At 36.1% G+C, this 25711-nt stretch overlaps 1 protein-coding gene and 1 long non-coding RNA gene across 8 annotated transcripts in view; one reads left to right on the top strand and one right to left on the bottom strand.

Annotated features, from left to right (window-relative positions):
* The window catches only part of LOC132911157 (putative fatty acyl-CoA reductase CG5065), a 14956-nt gene extending 13685 nt beyond the window's left edge, over nucleotides 1-1271 (top strand). The window contains exons 6-8 of the mRNA XM_060967565.1: nucleotides 420-605; nucleotides 674-934; nucleotides 1024-1271. Of these exons, the coding sequence (XP_060823548.1) occupies nucleotides 420-605; nucleotides 674-934; nucleotides 1024-1102 (526 nt within the window). The 3' untranslated portion in view covers nucleotides 1103-1271. The remainder of the gene's footprint in view (nucleotides 1-419; nucleotides 606-673; nucleotides 935-1023) is intronic.
* The window catches only part of LOC132911168 (uncharacterized), a 27873-nt gene extending 2162 nt beyond the window's left edge, over nucleotides 1-25711 (bottom strand). For 2 of the 7 annotated variants that reach the window (XR_009658927.1, XR_009658930.1), the window contains exons 1-8: nucleotides 23928-25711; nucleotides 20087-22800; nucleotides 19816-19999; nucleotides 18721-18911; nucleotides 17928-18417; nucleotides 17684-17838; nucleotides 17393-17609; nucleotides 17180-17285 (exon numbers count right to left, since the gene is read on the bottom strand). This is a non-coding gene — a long non-coding RNA (uncharacterized LOC132911168). Of the gene's footprint in view, nucleotides 1-16718; nucleotides 17286-17392; nucleotides 17610-17683; nucleotides 17839-17927; nucleotides 18418-18720; nucleotides 18912-19815; nucleotides 20000-20086; nucleotides 22801-23927 lie in introns of those variants that run through there. The other 5 variants (XR_009658931.1, XR_009658929.1, XR_009658933.1 and 2 more) reach the window with 5 other exon arrangements.

The raw sequence follows: 25711 nt of genomic DNA, 5'->3' as shown, positions 1-25711 counted from the left end.
TGAAACATATTTATAATTTTCTTTAACAATGTTCCGTAAGAATTTAATTACATTTAAATAAATAATAACGAATAATTGCAAACCTTGTTACGTTTACTACGAAATTACAAGTCTGAATTATTAAATTATTAAACGAACGATTCAAACTATACGTAAGCATACTGTATTTGCCATATGAATGGTATCTGGTTTGAAACAAGTAGCAAATAAATAAGTAATATAATTAAGTCAGTTGCTCCTTTAAGCATTCTATGCTTACGTTCACTTTTGCACTCAACAGAGCTTCATTTAATAAATTGGAGGCATGGCTGAAATTATATAATATTTCCTGAGATACTCTAATAATGATATCGATTGAATATATGACATTGAAATATAATTCGATTATCTCTATCAGCGTAAACGTTTCAATTTTCAAGTTACGGTGAGCTGAAGGATACATTCGTGAAATATGCCATCGAAACACCGATGAACGATTTGATGTGGTACCCGGCGTGTGCGATGGTATCTAACAGATATGTTTTTACTATTCTGACCTTATTTCTGCATACTTTGCCTGCTTTTATCATGGATATCTGTTTAAGGCTTCAAGGTAGTAAACCAAAGTGAGTATTCTATCGTTTGTCAAGCAATGAGCAACCGCACGTTGGAATATTTAAAAATGGTATTTCAGAATGATGAAATTTAGCAAATATTACGATACGATGTCGACAGTGACACACTACTTTAGCATACGGCAATGGTCCTTCAAAACAGATAACGTTATGGATATGATGAAGGAAGTAAAAACGCTAAAAGACAGCGATATCGTTGAACTGGACTTGCAGGATATGGACTGGGACAAGTATATTAGACTTTGCATTATAGGAATAAAGAAATTTATTTTTAAAGAAGACCTTAAATCTTTAGATGCAGCGCGGCGGCGATTATCGATGTACGTATAGAAATGTCTACGCATAGAAAACTAGTAACTAATATAAACATTTTTCTATATCCGACTAATAATATTTTCTTTTATTTCAGATTTTACTGGCTACATCAGACGACTAAAGCATTCGCTATAATTACTTTATTAACGATAATACTGCGTGTTATCTACTGACCTGTCACGTCCGGCGACTCTTTACGTTCAAGGCGGCCACCAACTGTGCGCATAGAATTAAACGGACCGCGATAATCCTAAGGAGCTGTCATAAAACGAGGCTTTTTTATTTACCGTTAAGGCCGTCAATTGGCATAAAACATCTTCGAGTGAAGAGGTTCCTTATGGTTATTGCTCCATCAGATAAAAATTGGAATCTCACCCGCTAGCGACAAGTGGTGGGGCGATTACCACCGAGCAAGAGTTTTCCTTTGCGACAACATCGTCACCGGACTAGACTAGTTTATCATCTTTAGAACAATCAACGTCTCTTTACCGGCTTTACACCCTTCGATCATTCGCCTACTTAACTTATACCTTACGCACCAGCGTAACTATCTTTTCTACAAGGTTGTTGGAAATATATAATATCTTTGAACTGTTAATCAAGCCTTATACTCATTAAACTACCTCTATTATCCTAATCGAAATAGGAGATCGATCAGTTGGTGGCGTCGATTGTCTAATCGTAACGGGATTTTACGACTCGCGCTTCCTCGCGGTCGCGTCTCTCCGCAACTGGTCGAATTTACAATCTAGAGCAACGGCAGCAACACGACAAGTAGCATCGGCGTTTGCGAAACAGAGAATGAAAATTTGACACGTTCACGGAAACGGTGTGTATGTTTGTATGTTTGTATGTGTGTATGTGTACATCGTTACGATTGTGAAATATACAGGGTGTATAAACAGTAAGTGTAGTTTGAGAGCAGGAGAAACAGCATCTATCGTTGTACGTTCATGTCCCAGGTCCATCATTATATACTCCATACATTCTATACATTACACATTATGTATGTATATGTCGGAGATGAAAGGATACCGGACTTTTCCTTTGGAATTCTTTGGAAAATCCCCAAACAGTTCAATCTTTATAAGTTAATCCGATTATAATTGTCCGAGATTTGCGATAATGAGCTTGGGCTCGAGGCGACAATGAGGAGACAATTAGCCGCCGAACGTAGCCGCGGTCACGGGATGGACGTTTTTACCTAAGTGAAGTATAGAATAATTGTATGGTTCTCCTTAAAAAGAAATAGTCGTAGCGGCACTCGACAGTAAACATTCCAATGGTCTCTGTCCCGTGTCCCTATTCTTCGGGCAAGATAATTACCAGACGTCGATGCATCTTCACAGTATATTTCTTTTTTCTTTTTTTATTTAGTAGATTATTTACAATCAATTCTCATACAGAATTTTAAGTAAATTATTTTATCACAGTACATGTTCAGTTAGCCTGAGGACCCGCTATAAATCTTAGAATTTAGTTAGCTAAGGTCCTTCAAACGGACAAACAGTCTTTAAATTTATCATCTACTGCGGGAAGATACGGGAAGTCTGCTTCTCCTCACGAAAGACGCTTCCCGCTAGCAACTTTCTCTCAAGGGCGGCTAGCATCCTTCTCTAACCACCAACATAGAAATTAACCAATCGACAGCGACGTCCATTTCCCTCACTTTCCGAGCGAAGGTTTTCCTCGACGAATCCGATGATCTCGTGCCCTTAGACACATCCCATCATAGTTTTCCTCTGCAGCATCACCGCCACGGAAAACACATTCTCTCATGCGGCAGCGAGTAAAGCGAGTAAAACAACGTCTTTACTATAAGATACAGATCGTTTACAGTATTACTAATGTAATACTCACACCTGTGCTAATCAACATTACCTCGATTGTATGACAACGATGACCAATTCTAACGAAGATTCATTACACGCCCCTACCCTTAATCATAACTTTAACCCGACATATTGTTAGGAAGATGATACAGTTACACTGTACATGGGAATGTGTGTGTAAGCGTCTTATGTTTGTTGCACGCTCTTACCTAATACGGAGAAAGCGGGTGCCTGGCAAGATAAGACTTTTCCCATGAACAAGGATGCCCACGAGCCATATCTAGCTCTCCTTGTCTTTACTACCTAATTCATTTACCAATGAGCATCGCGGATCATTACCCTCACTTTTCCACCAAAAAGTGTGGACAACGAATCCGCGTTCTGAGTTCACAAGGGAACACCCACACCGAGCTTTCTTCTTTGATGGTACGAGACAGTTCAAACAGTTCCATTTTTAATTCCAATTCAGTTACAATATTGACCTTTCTAATAAAACTCTAAGTCTAAAAAATAAAGACTATTCTAAAAATCAACAGTTGTGTAATTATTCAGAAATTACGTGACACGAGCGTGCGAGTAGGATTACGAGGTCTTCAGAGTATAATATATGTGTATAACTGTTGTGTGTAAAATAAAGTGAATTATTTGAATTTCCGAATCCCTCCTATATCTTTACACATATATATTATGTGTGATTATCTATGCACGATTATACAGTTGGAAGAAACATTTTCTTAATTTTAACTGTGCTTGTATTGTTCTTTTGAGGTCTTTGGTTGATTCGCGGATTAAACTCACCTTTGCAATCACATTATTTGATATACGTTACTACTTCACACGCAACTGTTATGCAGGCACATGCATCAAGGCTTTCGGTAACCACTATGTTATACGTATGAAGCTATCTGTTTCAAAACTAAACTCGAGCTCAACACGAAACCAGCACAGAAACCATCAAAAAATTTTTTCACGCAAATCTACGTGTGCAGTTCCCTTTCGACTGCCGAAGAGTGCAGACGTGCCTGGTGCCCGGAGAGGTCTCTCCGTCGAAATCGGACGTGGAAAAAAGTGCCCCCGAAAGTGCGAAAAGCGGGGAAAACAAAGCAATGCAACGAGTGCCACCGCTCAGGATATCAAACAACGGTGAAACATACGCCATATACAAAACCATGGAAATCCATGAATGCACAGAAACCGAAATGGATATGACTCAGATGAGTGACGAGAGAAACACCACCAACAACGATCTAACACAACAAGACGAAAGCTGGAAGGTCGTAACTCCCAGCAAAAGAAGAAAAATTACAACAAACGCAAATACTAGGAGGACTGCAGAAACAGAAAGTAAGCAGTGGCTCCAAGAAATCCCACTACAAAACCCCTTCAGCATACTACCACAAGAGAAGGAACCAGAAACAACTGAAACAACTGAAAAACCAATAACACACAACCCCAAACCACCGCCAATATACATCGATGCGCAAGTAATAGACCCCCTCCTCGAACTGCTAAACAATACGGCAGGCAAAGAAAACTACTCAATAAAACAATTAAAACTGGACCAGGTAAAAGTGCAAACCAACGCCCCAGAAACCTACAGAAAAGTGGTAAAAGTGCTAAAAGAAAAAAACGCCGGGTACCACACCTACCAGCTCAAAACTGACAAAAGCTATAAAGCAGTTATCAGAGGGCTACACCCAAGAACAAACACAAGCAACATATGCGACGAACTAGCCAAAATCGGACACCAGGTAAGAGCAATAAACAACATAACGAGATTTGATACCAAACAACCACTACCGCTGTTCCTAATAGAACTAGAACCGAACAAAAACAACAAGGAAATCTATGACATTAAACAAATCTTAAACACAATAATCACAGTTGAACCACCCAGACAAAAAAAAGACATACCTCAGTGCATGCGGTGCCAACAATATGGGCACACAAAAAATTACTGCAACAGAAACCCGGTGTGCGTCAAATGCGCAGGAAAGCACCTGACAACTTACTGCCCATATACGGGAAAAATAAACGAGGTAAAGTGCTACAACTGCAACGGAAACCACCCAGCCAGCTACAAAGGCTGCCCAGCCAGAAAAATACTCCAACGTAAATTGTTTCCGCCGCTTAGAAGCAGGACATATAACTACCACCACACACAACAAGACAGGGCAGAAGCTGAGACACCAATTAAAGTACAGTACGTAATGAACAACAACCACAACAATATCAACACCACTGGCAGTCGAAGCTACGCGCAAGCAACCAAGGAAGTAACACCCGTAGCCAACCAAAACCACAACAACAACACCAACGACGCTACAGAAATAAAAGAACTATTAAAACAATCCATCAAAAGCACCGACATGTTAACAAGAACGATAAGCGAACTAAACGAAGCATTCAAGCAGCAATCATTACAAATCACAGCTATGATACAACTGATAACAACCATGCTAAGCAAAAAGTAAAAACGGACATACTAAAAATAGCTGCCTGGAACTCTAACGGTCTACAACAAAGGGCCATTGAAACCAAAGCATTCCTATACCACAACAACATAGACATACTACTCGTATCGGAGACGCATTTCACAACAAAAAGCTACACAAAAATACCGCACTATACCATATACGATACCAAGCACCCCTCAGGAAAAGCACACGGAGGAACCGCAGTGATAATAAGAAACGACATTAAACACCACCTACACAGCCAAGTTAGTAAAGAACACATACAAGCAACTACCGTTACCGTACAAACTAGCAGCAACCGTCTACAGCTGTCAGCAGTATATGCACCACCGCGACACAAAATTACAACACAAATGTGGGAAGAATACTTCCAACAACTAGGCGACAAGTTTATCGCAGCAGGAGACTACAACTCAAAGCACACAACATGGGGATCAAGAATCACTACACCTCGAGGCAGAACCCTGGAAAAACACATCAGGAAAAACAATCTCAATATATTATCCACAGGAAGACCGACATACTGGCCGACAGACCTGAGCAAAATCCCTGACCTACTCGACTTTGCAGTCACAAAGGGATTAAACGGAAATAAAATAAATATAGCATCCAGCCTCGAGCTTAGCTCCGACCATACACCCATAATAATAACATACAGAAACAAGCCAATACTCTACAACAACTCAGAGACGCTATGCAACAAATCCACTAATTGGCAAACCTATAAAGAAATAATTGAAAGCAAAATCAACTGCAACATCCCACTGAAAACGCCCCAACACATCGAACAAGCTGTAACAACACTTACAAAAACTATACAAGAGGCAGCACGGGCAACCACAAAACCAGCAACTACCACTAGACAAACAAAACAAATCCCATCATACATCCTCGAAAAAATTAGAGATAAAAGAAAAGCGAAAGCAAAATGGCAAAAACATAGAACAAAAGAAAACAAAAAACACCTAAACAAACTCGCAAAGGAAATAAAAAACGAAATAAAAGAGCACAACAACAACGAATTCACGAACTTCATAGAGTCACTGTCTGCACATGAGAACTACAACCACTCACTATGGAAAGCCACAAAAAAAATAAAGAAGGCGATAAAACCAGCCCCAGCAATCGGAAAAGCAGACAACACATGGGCAAGAAGCAACGAAGAGCAAGCCGAAGAATTTTCCATCCACCTATGCAACACATTTACACCACACAACATCAATAACAGCAACCACAATAGCCATACGGACGACGACGCGATAGCCACTAGCACTGCAATCGACAAGCAATACACCATACCCAAAACAACAGCACAAGAAATAAGAAACATAATCGAAAAAAACAAAAAACAACAAAGCACCAGGAATCGATCTAATCAATGGCAAAATATTGAAAAACCTCCCTCCAAAAGCGATACGGTTAATTACAATAATATTCAATGCAATACTAAGAATACAAAATTATCCTGCATTATGGAAACAGGCACAAATCATAATGTTACCCAAACCAGGCAAAGACCCACATGAAGCAACATCCTACAGACCAATATCACTACTCCCCGTGCTCTCCAAAATACTAGAAAAAGTAATATACGCCCGACTAAAACCAATAATAGAGAAGGAAAAACTAATACCAGACCATCAATTTGGATTCAGAAATAAACACTCCACCATAGAACAAATGCACAGGCTTGTCAACGAAATAATACACACAATAGAAAACAAACAATATTGTACAGCCCTATTCATGGACATAGAGAAAGCTTTCGACAAAATAAACCACGAAAGCCTAATACAAACAATCAAGAAACAATTCCCGGAAAAAATATACCAACTAATAAAATCATACATAAGCAACAGAACCTTCACAGTAAAAATCAAGGACGCACACTCCGAAGCAAAAGACATCAAAGCAGGTGTTCCACAAGGAAGCGTCCTAGGACCCATACTATACACACTATACACGGCCAACATTCCAACAACTACCAATAGCAAAATACTGACATTCGCGGACGACACAGCCGTGCTAGTCAGGCACACTAACCCTGTAACAGCAGCCACAATACTACAAGAGCACATCACAAAAATAGAAAAGTGGCTACAGGACAAACAAATCAAAGCTAACCCTAACAAATGCAACCACATTACATTCACATTGAGAAAACAGATAACACCAAACATCTTCCTGAACGGCACGCAAATAACACAAACAAGGCAAGTCAAATACCTTGGACTTCACATAGATACACACTTCACATGGAAACAGCACATCAAATCAATAATAGACAAGATACAGATAGCAAGGAGACAAATGCACTGGCTAACAAGCCGAAAATCCAAACTAAGCACAGAAAACAAACTGAAAATATACAAAATAATCATAAAGCCAATCTGGACATACGGAATTCCACTATGGGGAACAGCAGCAATGAGCCATATAAACAAAATAGAAACAATCCAAGCCAAAATCCTTAGAACAATGGTAAACGCCCCGTGGTACGTTAGAAACGAGGACATAAGGAAAGACCTCGGAATACCAACGGTCAAGGAGGAGATTACCAGATTCGCAACAAGATACAGAACAAGAATAGAAACACACCCGAACCATCTGGCAGCTGAAACGTGCAACACAACAAACATCGCAAGAAGACTAAAAAGGAAACACCCCATAGACCTCATAAAAGATATAACTTAGAAAAAAAAAAAAAAAAAAAAAAAAATCACTACACCTCGAGGCAGAATCCTGGAAAAACACATCAGGAAAAACAACCTCAATATATTATCCACAGGAAGACCGACATACTGGCCGACAGACCTGAGCAAAATCCCTGACCTACTCGACTTTGCAGTCACAAAGGAACTAAATGGAAATAAAATAAATATAGCACCCAGCCTCGAGCTTAGCTCCGACCATACACCCATAATAATAACATACAGAAACAAGCCAATACTCTACAATAACCCAGAGACACTATACAACAAATCCACCAATTGGCAAACCTTCACAGAAATAATCGAGAGCAAAATCAACTGCAATATCCCATTGAAAACACATCGAACACATCGAACAAGCAGTAACAACATTTACAGAAACTATACAAAAAGCAGCATGGGCAACCACTATATCTGAATCAACCATTAGACAAACAAAAATAATTCCGCCAGACATCCTCGAAAAAATTAGAGAAAAAAGAAAAGCGAAAACAAAATGGCAAAAACATAGAACAAAAGAAAACAAAAAATACCTAAACAAACTCGCAAAGGAAATAAAAAACAAAATAAAAGAGCACAACAACAACGAGTTCACAAAGTTCATAGAGTCACTATCTGCACACGAGAACTACAACTACTCACTATGGAAAGTCAAAAAAAAATAATAAAGAAGACTATAAAACTAGTCCCAGCAATCAGAAAAGCAGACAACACATGGGCAAGAAGCAACGAAGAGCAAGCCGAAGAATTTTCCAACCACCTATGCAACACATTTACACCACATAACATCAATAATAGCAACTGACAAGCAATACACCATACCTAAAACAACAGCACAAGAAATTAGAAACATAATCGAAAAAAACAAAAAACAACAAAGCACCAGCAATCGATCTAATCAATGGGAAAATCTTGAAAAACCTCCCTCCAAAATTGATACGACTAATCACTATAATATTCAATGCAATACTAAGAATCCAATACTATCCTGAATTATGGAAACAGGCAGAGATCATAATGTTACGCAAACCAGGCAAAGACCCGCATGAAACAACATCTTACAGACCAATATCACTACTTCCCGTGTTCTCCAAAATACTAGAAAAAGTAATATACGCCCAACTAAAACCAATAATAGAGGAGGAAAAATTAATACCGGACCATCAATTTGAATTCAGAAACAAACACTCCACCATAGAAAAAATTAAGTAATACACACAATAGAAAACAAACAACATTGTACAGCCCTATTCATGGACATAGAGAAAGCATTCGACAAAATAAGCAACGAAAACCTACTACAAACAATCAAGAAACAATTCCCGGAACAAATGTACCAACTAATAAAATCGTACATAAGCAACAGAACCTTCACAATAAAAATCAATCATCCGAAGTCAAAGACATCAAAGCAGGGGTTCCGCAAGAAAGCGTCCTAGGACCCATATTATACACACTATACACGGCCAACATACCAACAACTACCAATAGCAAAATATCGACATTCACGGACGACACAGCCGTACTAGTCAGGCACACTAAACCTGTAACAGCAGCCACAATACTACAAAAACACATCACAAAAATAGAAAAGTGGCTACAAGACAAACAAATTAAAGCTAACCCTAACAAATGCAACCACATCACATTCACACTGAGAAAACATATAACACCAAACATCTTCCTGAACGGCACGCAGATAACACAAACAAGGCAAGTCAAATACCTTGGACTTCACATAGATACACATTTCACATGGAAACAGCATATCAAATCAATAATAGATAAAATACAGACAGCAAGGAGACAAATGCATTGGTTAACAAGCCGAAAATCCAAACTAAGCACAGAAAACAAACTGAAAATATACAAAATAATCATAAAGCCAATCTGGACATACGGAATTCCACTATGGGGAACAGCAGCAATGAGCCATATAAACAAAATAGAAACAATCCAAGCCAAAATCCTTAGAACAATGGTAAACGCCCCGTGGTACGTTAGAAACGAGGACATAAGGAAAGACCTCGGAATACCAACGGTCAAGGAGGAGATTACCAGATTCGCAACAAGATACAGAACAAGAATAGAAACACACCCGAACCATCTGGCAGCTGAAACGTGCAACACAACAAACATCGCAAGAAGACTAAAAAGGAAACACCCCATAGACCTCATAAAAGATATAACTTAGAAAAAAAAAAAAAAAAAAAAAAGAATCACTACACCTCGAGGCAGAATCCTGGAAAAACACATCAGGAAAAACAACCTCAATATATTATCCACAGGAAGACCGACATACTGGCCGACAGACCTGAGCAAAATCCCTGACCTACTCGACTTTGCAGTCACAAAGGAACTAAATGGAAATAAAATAAATATAGCACCCAGCCTCGAGCTTAGCTCCGACCATACACCCATAATAATAACATACAGAAACAAGCCAATACTCTACAATAACCCAGAGACACTATACAACAAATCCACCAATTGGCAAACCTTCACAGAAATAATCGAGAGCAAAATCAACTGCAATATCCCATTGAAAACACATCGAACACATCGAACAAGCAGTAACAACATTTACAGAAACTATACAAAAAGCAGCATGGGCAACCACTATATCTGAATCAACCATTAGACAAACAAAAATAATTCCGCCAGACATCCTCGAAAAAATTAGAGAAAAAAGAAAAGCGAAAACAAAATGGCAAAAACATAGAACAAAAGAAAACAAAAAATACCTAAACAAACTCGCAAAGGAAATAAAAAACAAAATAAAAGAGCACAACAACAACGAGTTCACAAAGTTCATAGAGTCACTATCTGCACACGAGAACTACAACTACTCACTATGGAAAGTCAAAAAAAAATAATAAAGAAGACTATAAAACTAGTCCCAGCAATCAGAAAAGCAGACAACACATGGGCAAGAAGCAACGAAGAGCAAGCCGAAGAATTTTCCAACCACCTATGCAACACATTTACACCACATAACATCAATAATAGCAACTGACAAGCAATACACCATACCTAAAACAACAGCACAAGAAATTAGAAACATAATCGAAAAAAACAAAAAACAACAAAGCACCAGCAATCGATCTAATCAATGGGAAAATCTTGAAAAACCTCCCTCCAAAATTGATACGACTAATCACTATAATATTCAATGCAATACTAAGAATCCAATACTATCCTGAATTATGGAAACAGGCAGAGATCATAATGTTACGCAAACCAGGCAAAGACCCGCATGAAACAACATCTTACAGACCAATATCACTACTTCCCGTGTTCTCCAAAATACTAGAAAAAGTAATATACGCCCAACTAAAACCAATAATAGAGGAGGAAAAATTAATACCGGACCATCAATTTGAATTCAGAAACAAACACTCCACCATAGAAAAAATTAAGTAATACACACAATAGAAAACAAACAACATTGTACAGCCCTATTCATGGACATAGAGAAAGCATTCGACAAAATAAGCAACGAAAACCTACTACAAACAATCAAGAAACAATTCCCGGAACAAATGTACCAACTAATAAAATCGTACATAAGCAACAGAACCTTCACAATAAAAATCAATCATCCGAAGTCAAAGACATCAAAGCAGGGGTTCCGCAAGAAAGCGTCCTAGGACCCATATTATACACACTATACACGGCCAACATACCAACAACTACCAATAGCAAAATATCGACATTCACGGACGACACAGCCGTACTAGTCAGGCACACTAAACCTGTAACAGCAGCCACAATACTACAAAAACACATCACAAAAATAGAAAAGTGGCTACAAGACAAACAAATTAAAGCTAACCCTAACAAATGCAACCACATCACATTCACACTGAGAAAACATATAACACCAAACATCTTCCTGAACGGCACGCAGATAACACAAACAAGGCAAGTCAAATACCTTGGACTTCACATAGATACACATTTCACATGGAAACAGCATATCAAATCAATAATAGATAAAATACAGACAGCAAGGAGACAAATGCATTGGTTAACAAGCCGAAAATCCAAACTAAGCACAGAAAACAAACTGAAAATATACAAAATAATCATAAAGCCAATCTGGACATACGGAATTCCACTATGGGGAACAGCAGCAATGAGCCATATAAACAAAATAGAAACAATCCAAGCCAAAATCCTTAGAACAATGGTAAACGCCCCGTGGTACGTTAGAAACGAGGACATAAGGAAAGACCTCGGAATACCAACGGTCAAGGAGGAGATTACCAGATTCGCAACAAGATACAGAACAAGAATAGAAACACACCCGAACCATCTGGCAGCTGAAACGTGCAACACAACAAACATCGCAAGAAGACTAAAAAGGAAACACCCCATAGACCTCATAAAAGATATAACTTAGAAAAAAAAAAAAAAAAAAAAAAAAATCACTACACCTCGAGGCAGAATCCTGGAAAAACACATCAGGAAAAACAACCTCAATATATTATCCACAGGAAGACCGACATACTGGCCGACAGACCTGAGCAAAATCCCTGACCTACTCGACTTTGCAGTCACAAAGGAACTAAATGGAAATAAAATAAATATAGCACCCAGCCTCGAGCTTAGCTCCGACCATACACCCATAATAATAACATACAGAAACAAGCCAATACTCTACAATAACCCAGAGACACTATACAACAAATCCACCAATTGGCAAACCTTCACAGAAATAATCGAGAGCAAAATCAACTGCAATATCCCATTGAAAACACATCGAACACATCGAACAAGCAGTAACAACATTTACAGAAACTATACAAAAAGCAGCATGGGCAACCACTATATCTGAATCAACCATTAGACAAACAAAAATAATTCCGCCAGACATCCTCGAAAAAATTAGAGAAAAAAGAAAAGCGAAAACAAAATGGCAAAAACATAGAACAAAAGAAAACAAAAAATACCTAAACAAACTCGCAAAGGAAATAAAAAACAAAATAAAAGAGCACAACAACAACGAGTTCACAAAGTTCATAGAGTCACTATCTGCACACGAGAACTACAACTACTCACTATGGAAAGTCAAAAAAAAATAATAAAGAAGACTATAAAACTAGTCCCAGCAATCAGAAAAGCAGACAACACATGGGCAAGAAGCAACGAAGAGCAAGCCGAAGAATTTTCCAACCACCTATGCAACACATTTACACCACATAACATCAATAATAGCAACTGACAAGCAATACACCATACCTAAAACAACAGCACAAGAAATTAGAAACATAATCGAAAAAAACAAAAAACAACAAAGCACCAGCAATCGATCTAATCAATGGGAAAATCTTGAAAAACCTCCCTCCAAAATTGATACGACTAATCACTATAATATTCAATGCAATACTAAGAATCCAATACTATCCTGAATTATGGAAACAGGCAGAGATCATAATGTTACGCAAACCAGGCAAAGACCCGCATGAAACAACATCTTACAGACCAATATCACTACTTCCCGTGTTCTCCAAAATACTAGAAAAAGTAATATACGCCCAACTAAAACCAATAATAGAGGAGGAAAAATTAATACCGGACCATCAATTTGAATTCAGAAACAAACACTCCACCATAGAAAAAATTAAGTAATACACACAATAGAAAACAAACAACATTGTACAGCCCTATTCATGGACATAGAGAAAGCATTCGACAAAATAAGCAACGAAAACCTACTACAAACAATCAAGAAACAATTCCCGGAACAAATGTACCAACTAATAAAATCGTACATAAGCAACAGAACCTTCACAATAAAAATCAATCATCCGAAGTCAAAGACATCAAAGCAGGGGTTCCGCAAGAAAGCGTCCTAGGACCCATATTATACACACTATACACGGCCAACATACCAACAACTACCAATAGCAAAATATCGACATTCACGGACGACACAGCCGTACTAGTCAGGCACACTAAACCTGTAACAGCAGCCACAATACTACAAAAACACATCACAAAAATAGAAAAGTGGCTACAAGACAAACAAATTAAAGCTAACCCTAACAAATGCAACCACATCACATTCACACTGAGAAAACATATAACACCAAACATCTTCCTGAACGGCACGCAGATAACACAAACAAGGCAAGTCAAATACCTTGGACTTCACATAGATACACATTTCACATGGAAACAGCATATCAAATCAATAATAGATAAAATACAGACAGCAAGGAGACAAATGCATTGGTTAACAAGCCGAATATTCAAACTAAGCACAGAAAACAAACTAAAAATATACAAAATAATCATAAAACCAATCTGGACATACGGAATTCCACTATGGGGAACAGTAGCAATGAGCCATATAAACAAAATCGAAACAATGCAAGCCAAAATCCTTAGAACAATAGTAAACGCCCCGTGGTACGTTAGAAACGAGGACATACTGAAATACCTGGGAATACCAACGGTCATGGAGGAGATTACCAGACTCGCAAAAAGATACAGAGAAAGAATAGAAACACACCCGAACCAGCTGGCAGCGGAAACGAACAACATAACAAACATCGCAAGAAGACTAAAAAGGAGACATCCAATAGACCTCATAAAAGATATAACTTAGAAAACACGAAGTTGGCACCCCGCTGGGGGTAGCCACCCACATGCTATATTTATTTTTATTTTATTTTTTGATTACCAATGATTACCAATGAGATATAACACTTTACCAAATGTCCTTCAGGACAAATTGTAAAAACCAAAATAAACTATAAAAAAAAAAAAAAAAAAAAAACAGATCAGCATATAACACTATGAGCTTCCATCATTCCAGAAGGACTACCTCCAAGCCACAAACGTAGCGATAGACGATTGGCATGGTCCAATCACCGCATCAGCAGTATATTGTCCTCCTAGACATTCTATTTCCACAGAAAACTTCGATAAATTCCTCGAAGACCTGGGCAATAGATTCATAGCTGGAGGAGACTATAACGCTAAACATACGCAATGAGGTAGCAGACTTATCACAGTAAGAGACAAAAAAACTTTTGAAATCCATAAACGCCAACAGCCTTAACTACCTCAGTACAAACGAACCTATTTACTGACCCACTGACACTAACAAAACTACCTAACTTATTAGACTTCTTTATAATTAGAAACATCTCGCCAAGATACATCGAAATCAACTACTCTGTGGAATTTTTTTCAGATCATTCACCCGTCATAGCAACAATTAACTCAACAATTATCGAAAACCAACTTAATGGCTTTATTCATAATCAACTCCTAAACTGGCAGCTCATTAGGGAAGATTCAATCGTTCAACATCAGCCTCAACATCCCTAAAAACAAACGAAGATATAGAAGCAGCCACGGAATATTTAAACATCAGCATAGTAAATGCGATCCGTTCTTCCACCCCTACTAAATATTTTGTCGATAAACATGAATACCCCCATTACATAATAATAAAAATCACAGAAAAACGTAGACTTAGAGGAATACAGCAAAATCATAGAACACCTGAAGACAAGCGTAAGCTAAATAACGCAACAAGAAAACTAACCAAAATCATTAAAAATTCATCGTCCAATTCATAAAATCAGCCAAGACTTAGAAAAGAAAAAATACTGCTCTGCGGTATTCCTGGACATTCAGCAGGCGTTCGACAAAGTGCGGCATGTAGGACTTTTGTTCAAACTAAAGAAAATTCTACCACACACCTACTACTCTATCCTAAAATCATATCTAACCAATAGGCTGTTGATGATTAAATACTTAGACGCTATAACCGCAACATTCCCAATAGAAGCTGGCATACCCCAAGACAGTGTCCTCGGACCTCTGCTGTTCACCATCTACACTACCGAGTCACCAACCTTAACAGAGATAACTATAACGACATTTGCTGATGACACAGCTTTATTAGCATCCCACTCAGACTCGATAATTGCCTCCTCAACTCTGCAGCAAGGTCTCGACCCTATGGAAGAATGGTTCCACTAATGGCGCTTCAAAATAAATGAAAACAAATCCAGTCGTATAACTTTCACGCTGCGAAAACAATCCTGCCCACAGGTGACCATAAATAACATTCCAATTCCAAACAAAGATACAGTCAGATATCTGGGCATGATTCTAGACAGAAGAATGACATGGAAGCGGCACTTTGTAGATAAATCCAAAGAACTGAAAACAAAACAAAAAAATTCTACTGGCTCATCGGCAGACGCTGCAACTTAAACATGCAGAGTAAAATAATGCTATATAAAGCCATATTAAAACCTGTTTGGACCTATGGGATTCAACTACGGGGAACAGCGAGCAATTGCAACATAAAAATTCTCCAACGATTCCAATCAAAAACTCTAAGATCCTTAATAGATGCACCTTGGTACGTTACCAACGAAACAATACATCGCGACCTTAAGATACCCAAGTTCAAAAACAGATATAATATAAAACCCATTAGTTATCCAATTACTTGACACGACGGATCAGATCTAAAAAGACTAAAAAGACAATAACCCTTAGATCGAAGCATTAGATTCAACTAGAATGAAACATACTATAAACTTTTATAATCCAAGTTACAGTACTACGCCAAAATAATTTACTTAAAAAAATTCTGTATGAGAATTGATTGTAAATAGTCTACCAAAGAAAAAAAAAAAAAAAAAAAATTACGAAGGGTCAAGCGGAACAGCGAAGCAAATATAGTCGAGAAGCGAGGATTGTTGATCGTTGATTGTTAAATAAATTATATTGTTGAACATCGAGAGTATTTCTTGGACACCTTACATCAAACACCACCTCAAAATAAAAAGATATTTTACACCAACAACATTAGACGTATTGTCCAAACCCAAATCGCATCACTTTTGTAGAACAGTTTGAACGAATAATGAAAATTTAACTTTCCATGTTTCAATGACAAATTACATATCGCAATTACGTGATAACATATAACTTGAAATAATACCACAAACCTGACAATAATGGGATCAGCGGTCATGTATATTTGCATTATGGAATAATTTATTTAGAGTTTTAACAGCTGCTACTTCCTAATCGCTCGTTATAAATTTTATTTTACTTTGCAAACTTGATACTAAATCAAATATTTGTTGCCACATAGTTACAGCCTGGCCTTTCGTTTCTAGCACAAAATAAGAATAGTCGCGACACCTCGAAGAAATGTAATGCTGCTTATATGAAAGTACATTACATACACGTAATTTAGTGAAAAATAAATCCAACACGAATCATATATCACGTTGTCCATATAGCGCAAATGGATGGTAAACGGTTGTCCTGTGTGAGATTTTGTTGATAAAACTGCAAATTATAAATAGATGTTATTATGCGATTTATGATTATTGGTAGAGATTTGAAGAATTTCACGATACATACTGCAAATGTGCAATCAAAGAACAATTGCTTACCTTTGAATAAGAACCTTTTAATAAAATATCAGTTGGCAGTATTATTGCACTTTCTTCTATTTCTCACTTTAAATAACGTATTTTAATATTTTCTAGAGGCTGATAAGTTTGTACAAAAAACAATGATTGCAGGATTCATGGCTTGTTACTGGCTTGTCTTGCTCGTAATGTCGATCTTAAGATATTACAAGGGCAATAAACTGCAGCATCTGGACATCTATAGACATTTGTAGAATATTTTTGAAAGAAGACTGATTAGAAGATATGTAAAACGTATAAGCATAAACATACTTTGTATCAATGGCACTAAGGTATCCATTCGTTTCTTGTGTCACGAACCAACTTTCCTTTTTGCCATGTGGTACGCCAGATATGACGGTCCTTGTAAAATTCCCCGTAGTCCGAACGCCAAGACCTATCTATTGTTCCATTAACTCGCAGCAGGCCTAAGAAGACGACATAAACCGAATCTGTTCAGTTTCAGTTTTCTTCGCGTAAACATTTTCGGTTTATGTTTATTGCACTCGACTCTTACCTGATACGGAGAAAGCGGGTGTCTAGCAAGATAAGACTTTTCCCATAAACAAGGATGCCCACGAGCCATATCTAGCTCTCCTTGTCTTTACTACCTAATTCATTTACCAATGGGCATCGCGGATCGTTACCCTCACTTTTCCACCAAAAAGTGTGGACAACGAATCCGCGTTCTGAGTTCCAAAGGGAACACCCACACCGAGCTTTCTTCTTTGATGGTACGAGTCCGTTCAAACAGTTTTATTTCTAATTTCAATTCAGTTACAATATTCACCTCTGTAATAAAACACTAAGTCTAAAGAATAAAGACTATACTAAACTCAACAGTTGTGTAATTACTCAAAAATTACGCGACACTTGTATCGTTAAATGCCATGTACTAAGATGTTTTTGATCATGATGATTACGTTAACATTGTATATATAAAGAAGCTTTGTTACTTTGTTAGTTGTTTCGATGATCAATGTTTCATGGAAAGGAAATTTCTGCATCTGTGGAACATACAATGGAACATATATTTATAAATGTCGAAAGTCCATTCAACGAAGAGTAAAGTTGATGCAGGTGTCAGGTAAAAATGTATGATTTAACGAAATTATTACATAGTAATATCGCGAAATATAAAATCTTCAACTAGAGATAATGAAACATTTTAAATAAATTATCAAACGAGCTATATCTCTAAATACGAGTTCTAAAAGCTGTTGTAAAAACCGGCCATATATAAAATGAAAGCTTTATTTGTTTGGCATTAATGAAGGGATTTTTCTTAACTTCTCTGATAATTTATCGACCTTGACGAACGGCTGTTTTCTTTTTCCTACAATTTCATCGAATTCGTATCGAATTTCCAAGATTTTAGCTGGTATCTTCTGGTAGCTCGTTGGTCCTTCTTTGGATATGCCAAACTCCGTTACTATTTGTTGCAAACTTTTTCCTCCCATTCCTCTTCGATAAACTTACGTTCTCTCAAGTATATGTAATTCTGTAATTTTAGGCATATTATATAGTATATATAGATAACAATTGTTTATCATTATGAATATTATATGTTGAAAACATTTTTATCAGGTAGCAAGTTTCTATCGATGGGTTCTTGTGCTACAAAATAACTATAGTTATTCGAGTAGTTGTATTTTGAAAAGTAAACTCAATTCCACTAATTCCTAACCGTGAGCATGCGATTACATGTTAACGTATATGTACGGAAATCTTAGTCTACGCAGTAAGCATTGTTTAATCGATCATCATAGATATACACTTTTCCAACTTTTTCTCTTAATCTCTACAATTTACAATGAAATTCTTGATATCGAAACTGTCATAATTGGAAAAGGCTGAAAAACAGTTGCTACTGTTAACGGTTGTAAAAAGGAAAATTTCAATTCCAACCCTTTACACCAAAACCTACTTATACAATTCCACTTATATAACTTTCAGCAGATATAAATATCATTGATTAAAACATTAATTAATTAAATGTTAATTCTTTCATCTTCAACAATAAACTATATCATTCTCATTGCAATAATCAATTTAAACAATATCTAAATCTATTTCAAAATATGTTATTTATGCAAATATTAATATCGTAATCCTTCAATTAAATTAATCAAATATAAGTTTTCAATTCTAATCGAATTTTGAAGCGACGTCGATGAACAAACCGAACCAACGAAGAAACATGGGTCGAAAATATACCTATTTGACGATAGGAAATAATATTTGTAGCAAAATTGCAAGTAAAAACGAGATTCTGACGTTTGCAGTAGGTCGGATCGGGGAGGATCGTTTGATTATTTTCTTAATTTCTCTGATAATTCATCTGCCATTCCCTCGATAGTTTTCTTATTATTCTTTGACAATTTTTAAGCTTTTAATAACAATACCTTTATCAACGATGAATCGTTAATTTTTTATCGAATAAAAATGTAGTTGTCGCTCTTTTTGCTCTCTTTTTCGTGAAATTTATGCTTGCATCTCCGTAGCAGTTGACGTGCCCGGATTTTTGCTGATTGAGTTATAACCTCCTTGTCCTATTTTTTATAATCGTGACCCATAGGAAATAGTGACCTAAACGAAAAAGGTAACATTAGAATCTTGACAACAACGACATTCCATTGTAATATTCTTTATACCAAGTATTATCTGTATACGCACGAGGATAATACTATTCTCTTGTTTTCTCTGCCGATCATCTCCGACTCATATTCTAAACCACTAAATGTTTAGTAACTTGGAGAAAGTTTTTCAATTTCATTTTTCGTAGAATATACGTGGAATTGCTACACAAGTGTTGAAAGCGATGGTAACGTTAAATGCAATATGCGTAAAAAAAAAGAAAAAAAAATAGGTATAAAATAATTGAAATCCAGCGATATTTATAGCGATTTGGAAAATACGGGCGCAATTAATAATGGTACCACTTGTACATCTTATTAACAGCAAGCGAACAGTCGATGAATTAATTTTGAATTCGATCGTAACAAACACAAGCTTTCTCAATTAAGTAAAGTATAATTTAACGAGTAAGGTTATAATTCAGTAGTGAGGGGTGGAAAATAAAGCGTGCAATTTATTCGTTTTAGTTTTAGTTAGACAATGAACTGTAAAAATGATCACTATTTTATAAGAAATAAATATTCGTTAAATTTAAGAATTCAATGATTTTTGTTTCAATTTCATTTTCAAGTATAACTGACGATTGTCGAGACTGATAATCGATAGTTAGTTCGATAGTTAGTTCGATAGTTAGTTCGATAGTTAGTTCGTTTAAAGTCTAAATAATTACAAATTACTATTGGATATCCAAATATTGCAAATAATCCTTGAGAAAACTAATCATCTTTTCGCAAAAGATTTTAAATTCCTGCTTGTGTAAAACCAAACATATACCATATTCGAAGAGTCCAATCAGATAATGTTATAAAAGTAGCAACCAATAATATCGAGAATATCAATAACCAATCATAATCAATCACGTTATCTATGGCCAATGAGCGCAGCGAATGCATAAGCGTAGAATAGTGCTGCTAGAATATTCGACACGCGACATCACTCACAGGTGTTGATACCTTCGACTTGATTTCATAGATGGATTTGATTAAGTTAGCAAAAATGAGTGCAAGCAAATTATTACAAAAGTGTGGATTAACATTTAAATTATATTTAGACTGGCAGGTTCGATTAAAATACGAGCCAGATTTGGAATCTAAACGGAAACATAATAATGTCATAAAACTGGAATATGGATTCCGTAGGAAATATTTTTTCCCCACGAAACGTGATTAAGAACGACGAGGCAGAGAGGTTAATAAGGTAAGTTTAACGCTAAACTTACTGACGCTTCGTCTATATCTATTCCTACCTATTCCGTGTATGATCAAATGGATAATGGTTAATTTATAACTGAATGTATATATGTAATGATTATATAATAATAATCGGAAAATCTAGTAAAGCCGGGGATTTTTCTTACGCCGATGGCCATTACGTTGCTTCACCGGTTAATATTCTATCCAAAGAAAGTTTTCGTATAATTTCTTCGAAAACTTTACCTCGCGATGTCTTAGTTTTTCATTTCTACAAGTTATCTTTTACATTATGATCACCACCAACAATAAATCGATTTCCTAACGATTTCGAGCCTATTTTATTTTATATAGGCACACTATGCCAAAGGTTGCTTTCTAGTTAAAAATAAACTTCCATTTTTTGTGTGCAACGATTTCCACATATTTCCTATATACACCGTGGAAAATTTCATCCGATAACGATGCGAAACATGAAAATTACAACTGTTACAAAGTAGCTTTTTTTTCACCTGAAAACAGTGTTCAGGTGAAATCACGGGGAAGATTTCATCATCGTCTCAGAATTTTCAGATTTTTGAGATCTCAGTGGATGGTCATTTGTTTTCGAGAAATTAACAAGTATTTTTTGTATCTTACTTTTTGTAAATTCTGTTAGTATTAAATTCGTACAATTTTCAGATTTTTGAGATCTCAGTGGATGGTCATTTGTTTTCGAGAAATTAACAAGTGTTTTTTGTATCTTACTTTTTGTAAATTCTGTTAGTATTAAATTCGTACAATTTGACCGCCTCGTTACGTTTTAAGAGGTCGTAGTGCCTACCATTACCTTATTACATTAGAATTTGATATAAAACTCTCTTTTTTCCTATGACTAGGAGTAGTATTATAACGAACAAAAGTAATCAAAAATTTACCAAAATAGAGATTTTTATATCAAATTTTAACGATGTAACGAGAAATGGTTTTATTTGGATAGCTGTAAACGTTGATCGGAAAAGGGAACACCCGCTGCCATAAGGTAATGGTATGCACTAAGAGCTCTTAAAACGTAACGAGGCGGTCACAGGAGATGGCAATTTGAAACACGCCCTAGACAAAAAACGTCTTGTTCGTTGCAATTTTTAAGCAATTTGGTCGCAATGCGATTACACGATATTTGATACGAAAAATCGGTTTGTTGTTTCAGTCGCCACGAATCAGACAATGAGCACACGATGTTGAATTTGATTCATTGATTTATGGCAGAAGATTATTGACTTTTGTCTCGCCATTTAATAGCTTTCCAGGCGAAAGATTCGAAAATGTAGCGCCTCGAACGTTATGTCTAAAGTTGTAAAGTCGATCGTTTTCAAAGTGTTGCGCGCGTCACTTTGACGCCATTTTGGCTCCTAACACCATTCCCTGTTCCCCCACTCTGCTCTACATACTGTACGTCGATGGCGGCCATTTTGAATCATTAGCATGCGATTTGGTTTCGGTCGCCATCGCTTAAAACTCGTCCTAACGTGATTGTCGCGCGCCAGGCAAACTCGTTCGAAACTCGGCTTATGAAATGTCAACCTAAAACACAAGAAAATTATATTTATAATTATATTCATATTCAATTATATATATATATATATATATATATATATATATTATTATATATATTATTTTATATAATATTATTATATATTAATAATTATTATATAATATTATATTATTATATAATATATATAATATTATTATATTATATTATATTATTATATAATATTATTATATTATATATTATATATTATTATTATATTATATTATTATATAATATTATATATATATATAATAATATTATATATATATAATATTATTATATATATATATATATATATATAATAATTATATGAATATAATCGCAGAATGAGAATTTTGTTGTGCTTATACAATTTCTCTTATATAATTATATAATTGCAATAATTCCGTTTATTTGCACATTTTTCATTAACTGAATACATAATTGAATGCAGGAAACAAAAAATTTCTTTTTTTTCCCCGAAATTATTAGTAACGAGACAGAGAGAGCTATAAGCAATTAGAAACTTCTGGAAACAAGCAGGCGCACACCAGAGCGCCTCCGTGTACGTAGAACGGACTCGCTAAAGTATTCGAACGCGGTCTCCGAAACACGATAACTTAAAAATTGCTTTAAAATTAAATCGGACGACTTGAATGTTTTTCTGAGGGGTTAGAAGGATTCAACTGAATAACGCGTAAGACAAATTTTAAATAGGCTATTTAAATTTTTTATCTCGAACATTTTGAACAAATCTTCAAAAGTAAAAACTGACTTTTACTTTTTTTCTCGCGATTCAGATCGATTGCCAAAACATTTTTACGCGTCGATTAATCGTTCTAATTTCTCTAAAAAGTTTAAAAGTGTTATTGCGTTCCGACGACCGCGTTCCAATACGTTCATCCGTCATATTGTACATGTGTATAAGTCACTGTATCGAAGAAACCGGATGACCATATCAAAAAGATAACGACTGTGAAACGCAATATTGCGAAAATTCCGACAGATACAGTAGCGGGCAAAAGTTTAAGACGAAATGAAAGAAATAAATAATTGATTTACTTTAAAAATAAAAAATATAAATACGGTCTTCTACTTCTCGTATTAACTAATTAAATTACACATTTGTTTGTATACTTACAAAAAAAGTTTCATTTTGATATTTTGCTCGGTAGCTAAGTTGTAAAAAAGGAACGAAATCTGTATAATATTTTGTCCAATATCCCTTGTTTCTTATCACTTCGGTGCATCTTCTTGGCGTACAATCTATTAATTTTTTACATTGATCTACCGTAATATTACTCCAAGTTGTTTCAATGGTAGAGTAAAGTTCATTCAAATTTTTCAGTTTATAACCTTGTACTGTCTTCTTTATGATGCTCTACAAATTCTCGATTAATTTAATGTCCGGTGATTGCGACGACCACGGCAGCACGGTAATATTTTTTTCTTCAAAAAACTGTTTCACAGTCCGAGCCGTGTGCTTCGGATCATTATCATTTTGAAAAATAAAATTACCACTCATATTGTTGCGTGCCAAAGGCAACATTGTATAATTCCATTGATACGATATATCGGACCAGGGCTGCCTCGAAAAAAACACAAACACACACCACAACGTTTCCACCACCGTGTTTAAAAGTTTTTAAAACGCACTGTGTTTTCAAACTTTCACCACCTCGACGTCTAACGTACCGTATCCCGTCAGAAGAGACGCGATTGAATTTTGCCAATCTTCCCTTGTCCAATGCTTACGAGCTTTAGCAAATGCAAGTCGTCTTTTTCGATTCCTAGAACTCGGCAGTGGTTTCTTTTGGGCTTTTCGTCCTCTTAGGTTAAAGTCTTCTAATCTTCTCCTAACAGTTTTAGCACTAATTTGTGTATCATTTTTGTAGTTTATATCCACAGCGATATTATTTGCACTACGAAAACGATCCCTTTATCTCGATCGATGATTCCGGTGATCCATTTTCGGCGTTGTTTTCCGTGGTCTTCCGTTTTTGGTTGACCTCAATACATGCTTGCTTTTAAAAATTTATACCAAGCTTGCTTACAAGCCGTTTCTGACCTGTTCTCTATATTTGCTATTTCGGTGAAGGTTTTACTTTGCTTTCACAGCGTTTACGATTTCTTCCCTTTCGTTTTCAAGTAAATTCTTTGATTTACCTATAGTCTGTTTCTACTTAGTTGAATTTTAAGCAATAAAAGGTACACCGAACAATGATTTTGACATTCCAGAATCAAAAATGTTCAAAAACTGTACTCACACTCAGGTTTTACACAGATCGTCTTAAACTAATGTCCACCGTTTACAAGTGTTAAGCGGTAACCGACTACATTGTTTGTTTCAAACATACAGCTATGTTATTCCAAAACGACAAACCGAGTAGAAGAAGAATATGCGTATAAGATGCTTGTAATCCGGTTTACAAATCATCGTCTTAAACTTTTGTCCGCTACTGTATGCGATTTTCGAAAGCTCTGATGTCCAGCACAGCGAATCCACGACGGTGAAAGCGTAATCATAATCGTAAGAAGAATCGGTACTATATGTAATTAAAGTGGATAGAAAATCTCACTGTTGTGTCGTAAAAATGTTGAACGAACGAGAAAAAGCGAAAAGAAAAAGAAGAAAAAAGATTTTCTCGCGTTACACTCGCGTCGTTATATGTTTCCCAACGAGAAAAGCAAATTTTACAAGTATCCGTTGACAATTTAATGTTATTTCATGTAAAAAACAGGTGAACGGTAAAAATGAATTAAAACTAATCTATTTCATCTTTGTACACAATAACGCGTTTAAAGAAAGATATATCGTAATAAATCAATATACAATACGAAACAGAAGCTCAGAAGATAGAAAAATTCGATGTATGTATAAATTTACCAGTAACGCGAAGCTACTTTAAAAAGGACATCTGCCAA

This window comes from Bombus pascuorum, chromosome 10 (genome assembly GCF_905332965.1).
Source record: "Bombus pascuorum chromosome 10, iyBomPasc1.1, whole genome shotgun sequence".
Classification (NCBI taxonomy): Eukaryota; Metazoa; Arthropoda; class Insecta; order Hymenoptera; family Apidae; genus Bombus; species Bombus pascuorum.
Note: the sequence above shows the minus strand (reverse complement) of the source record. Positions and strands in the feature narration are given on the sequence as shown.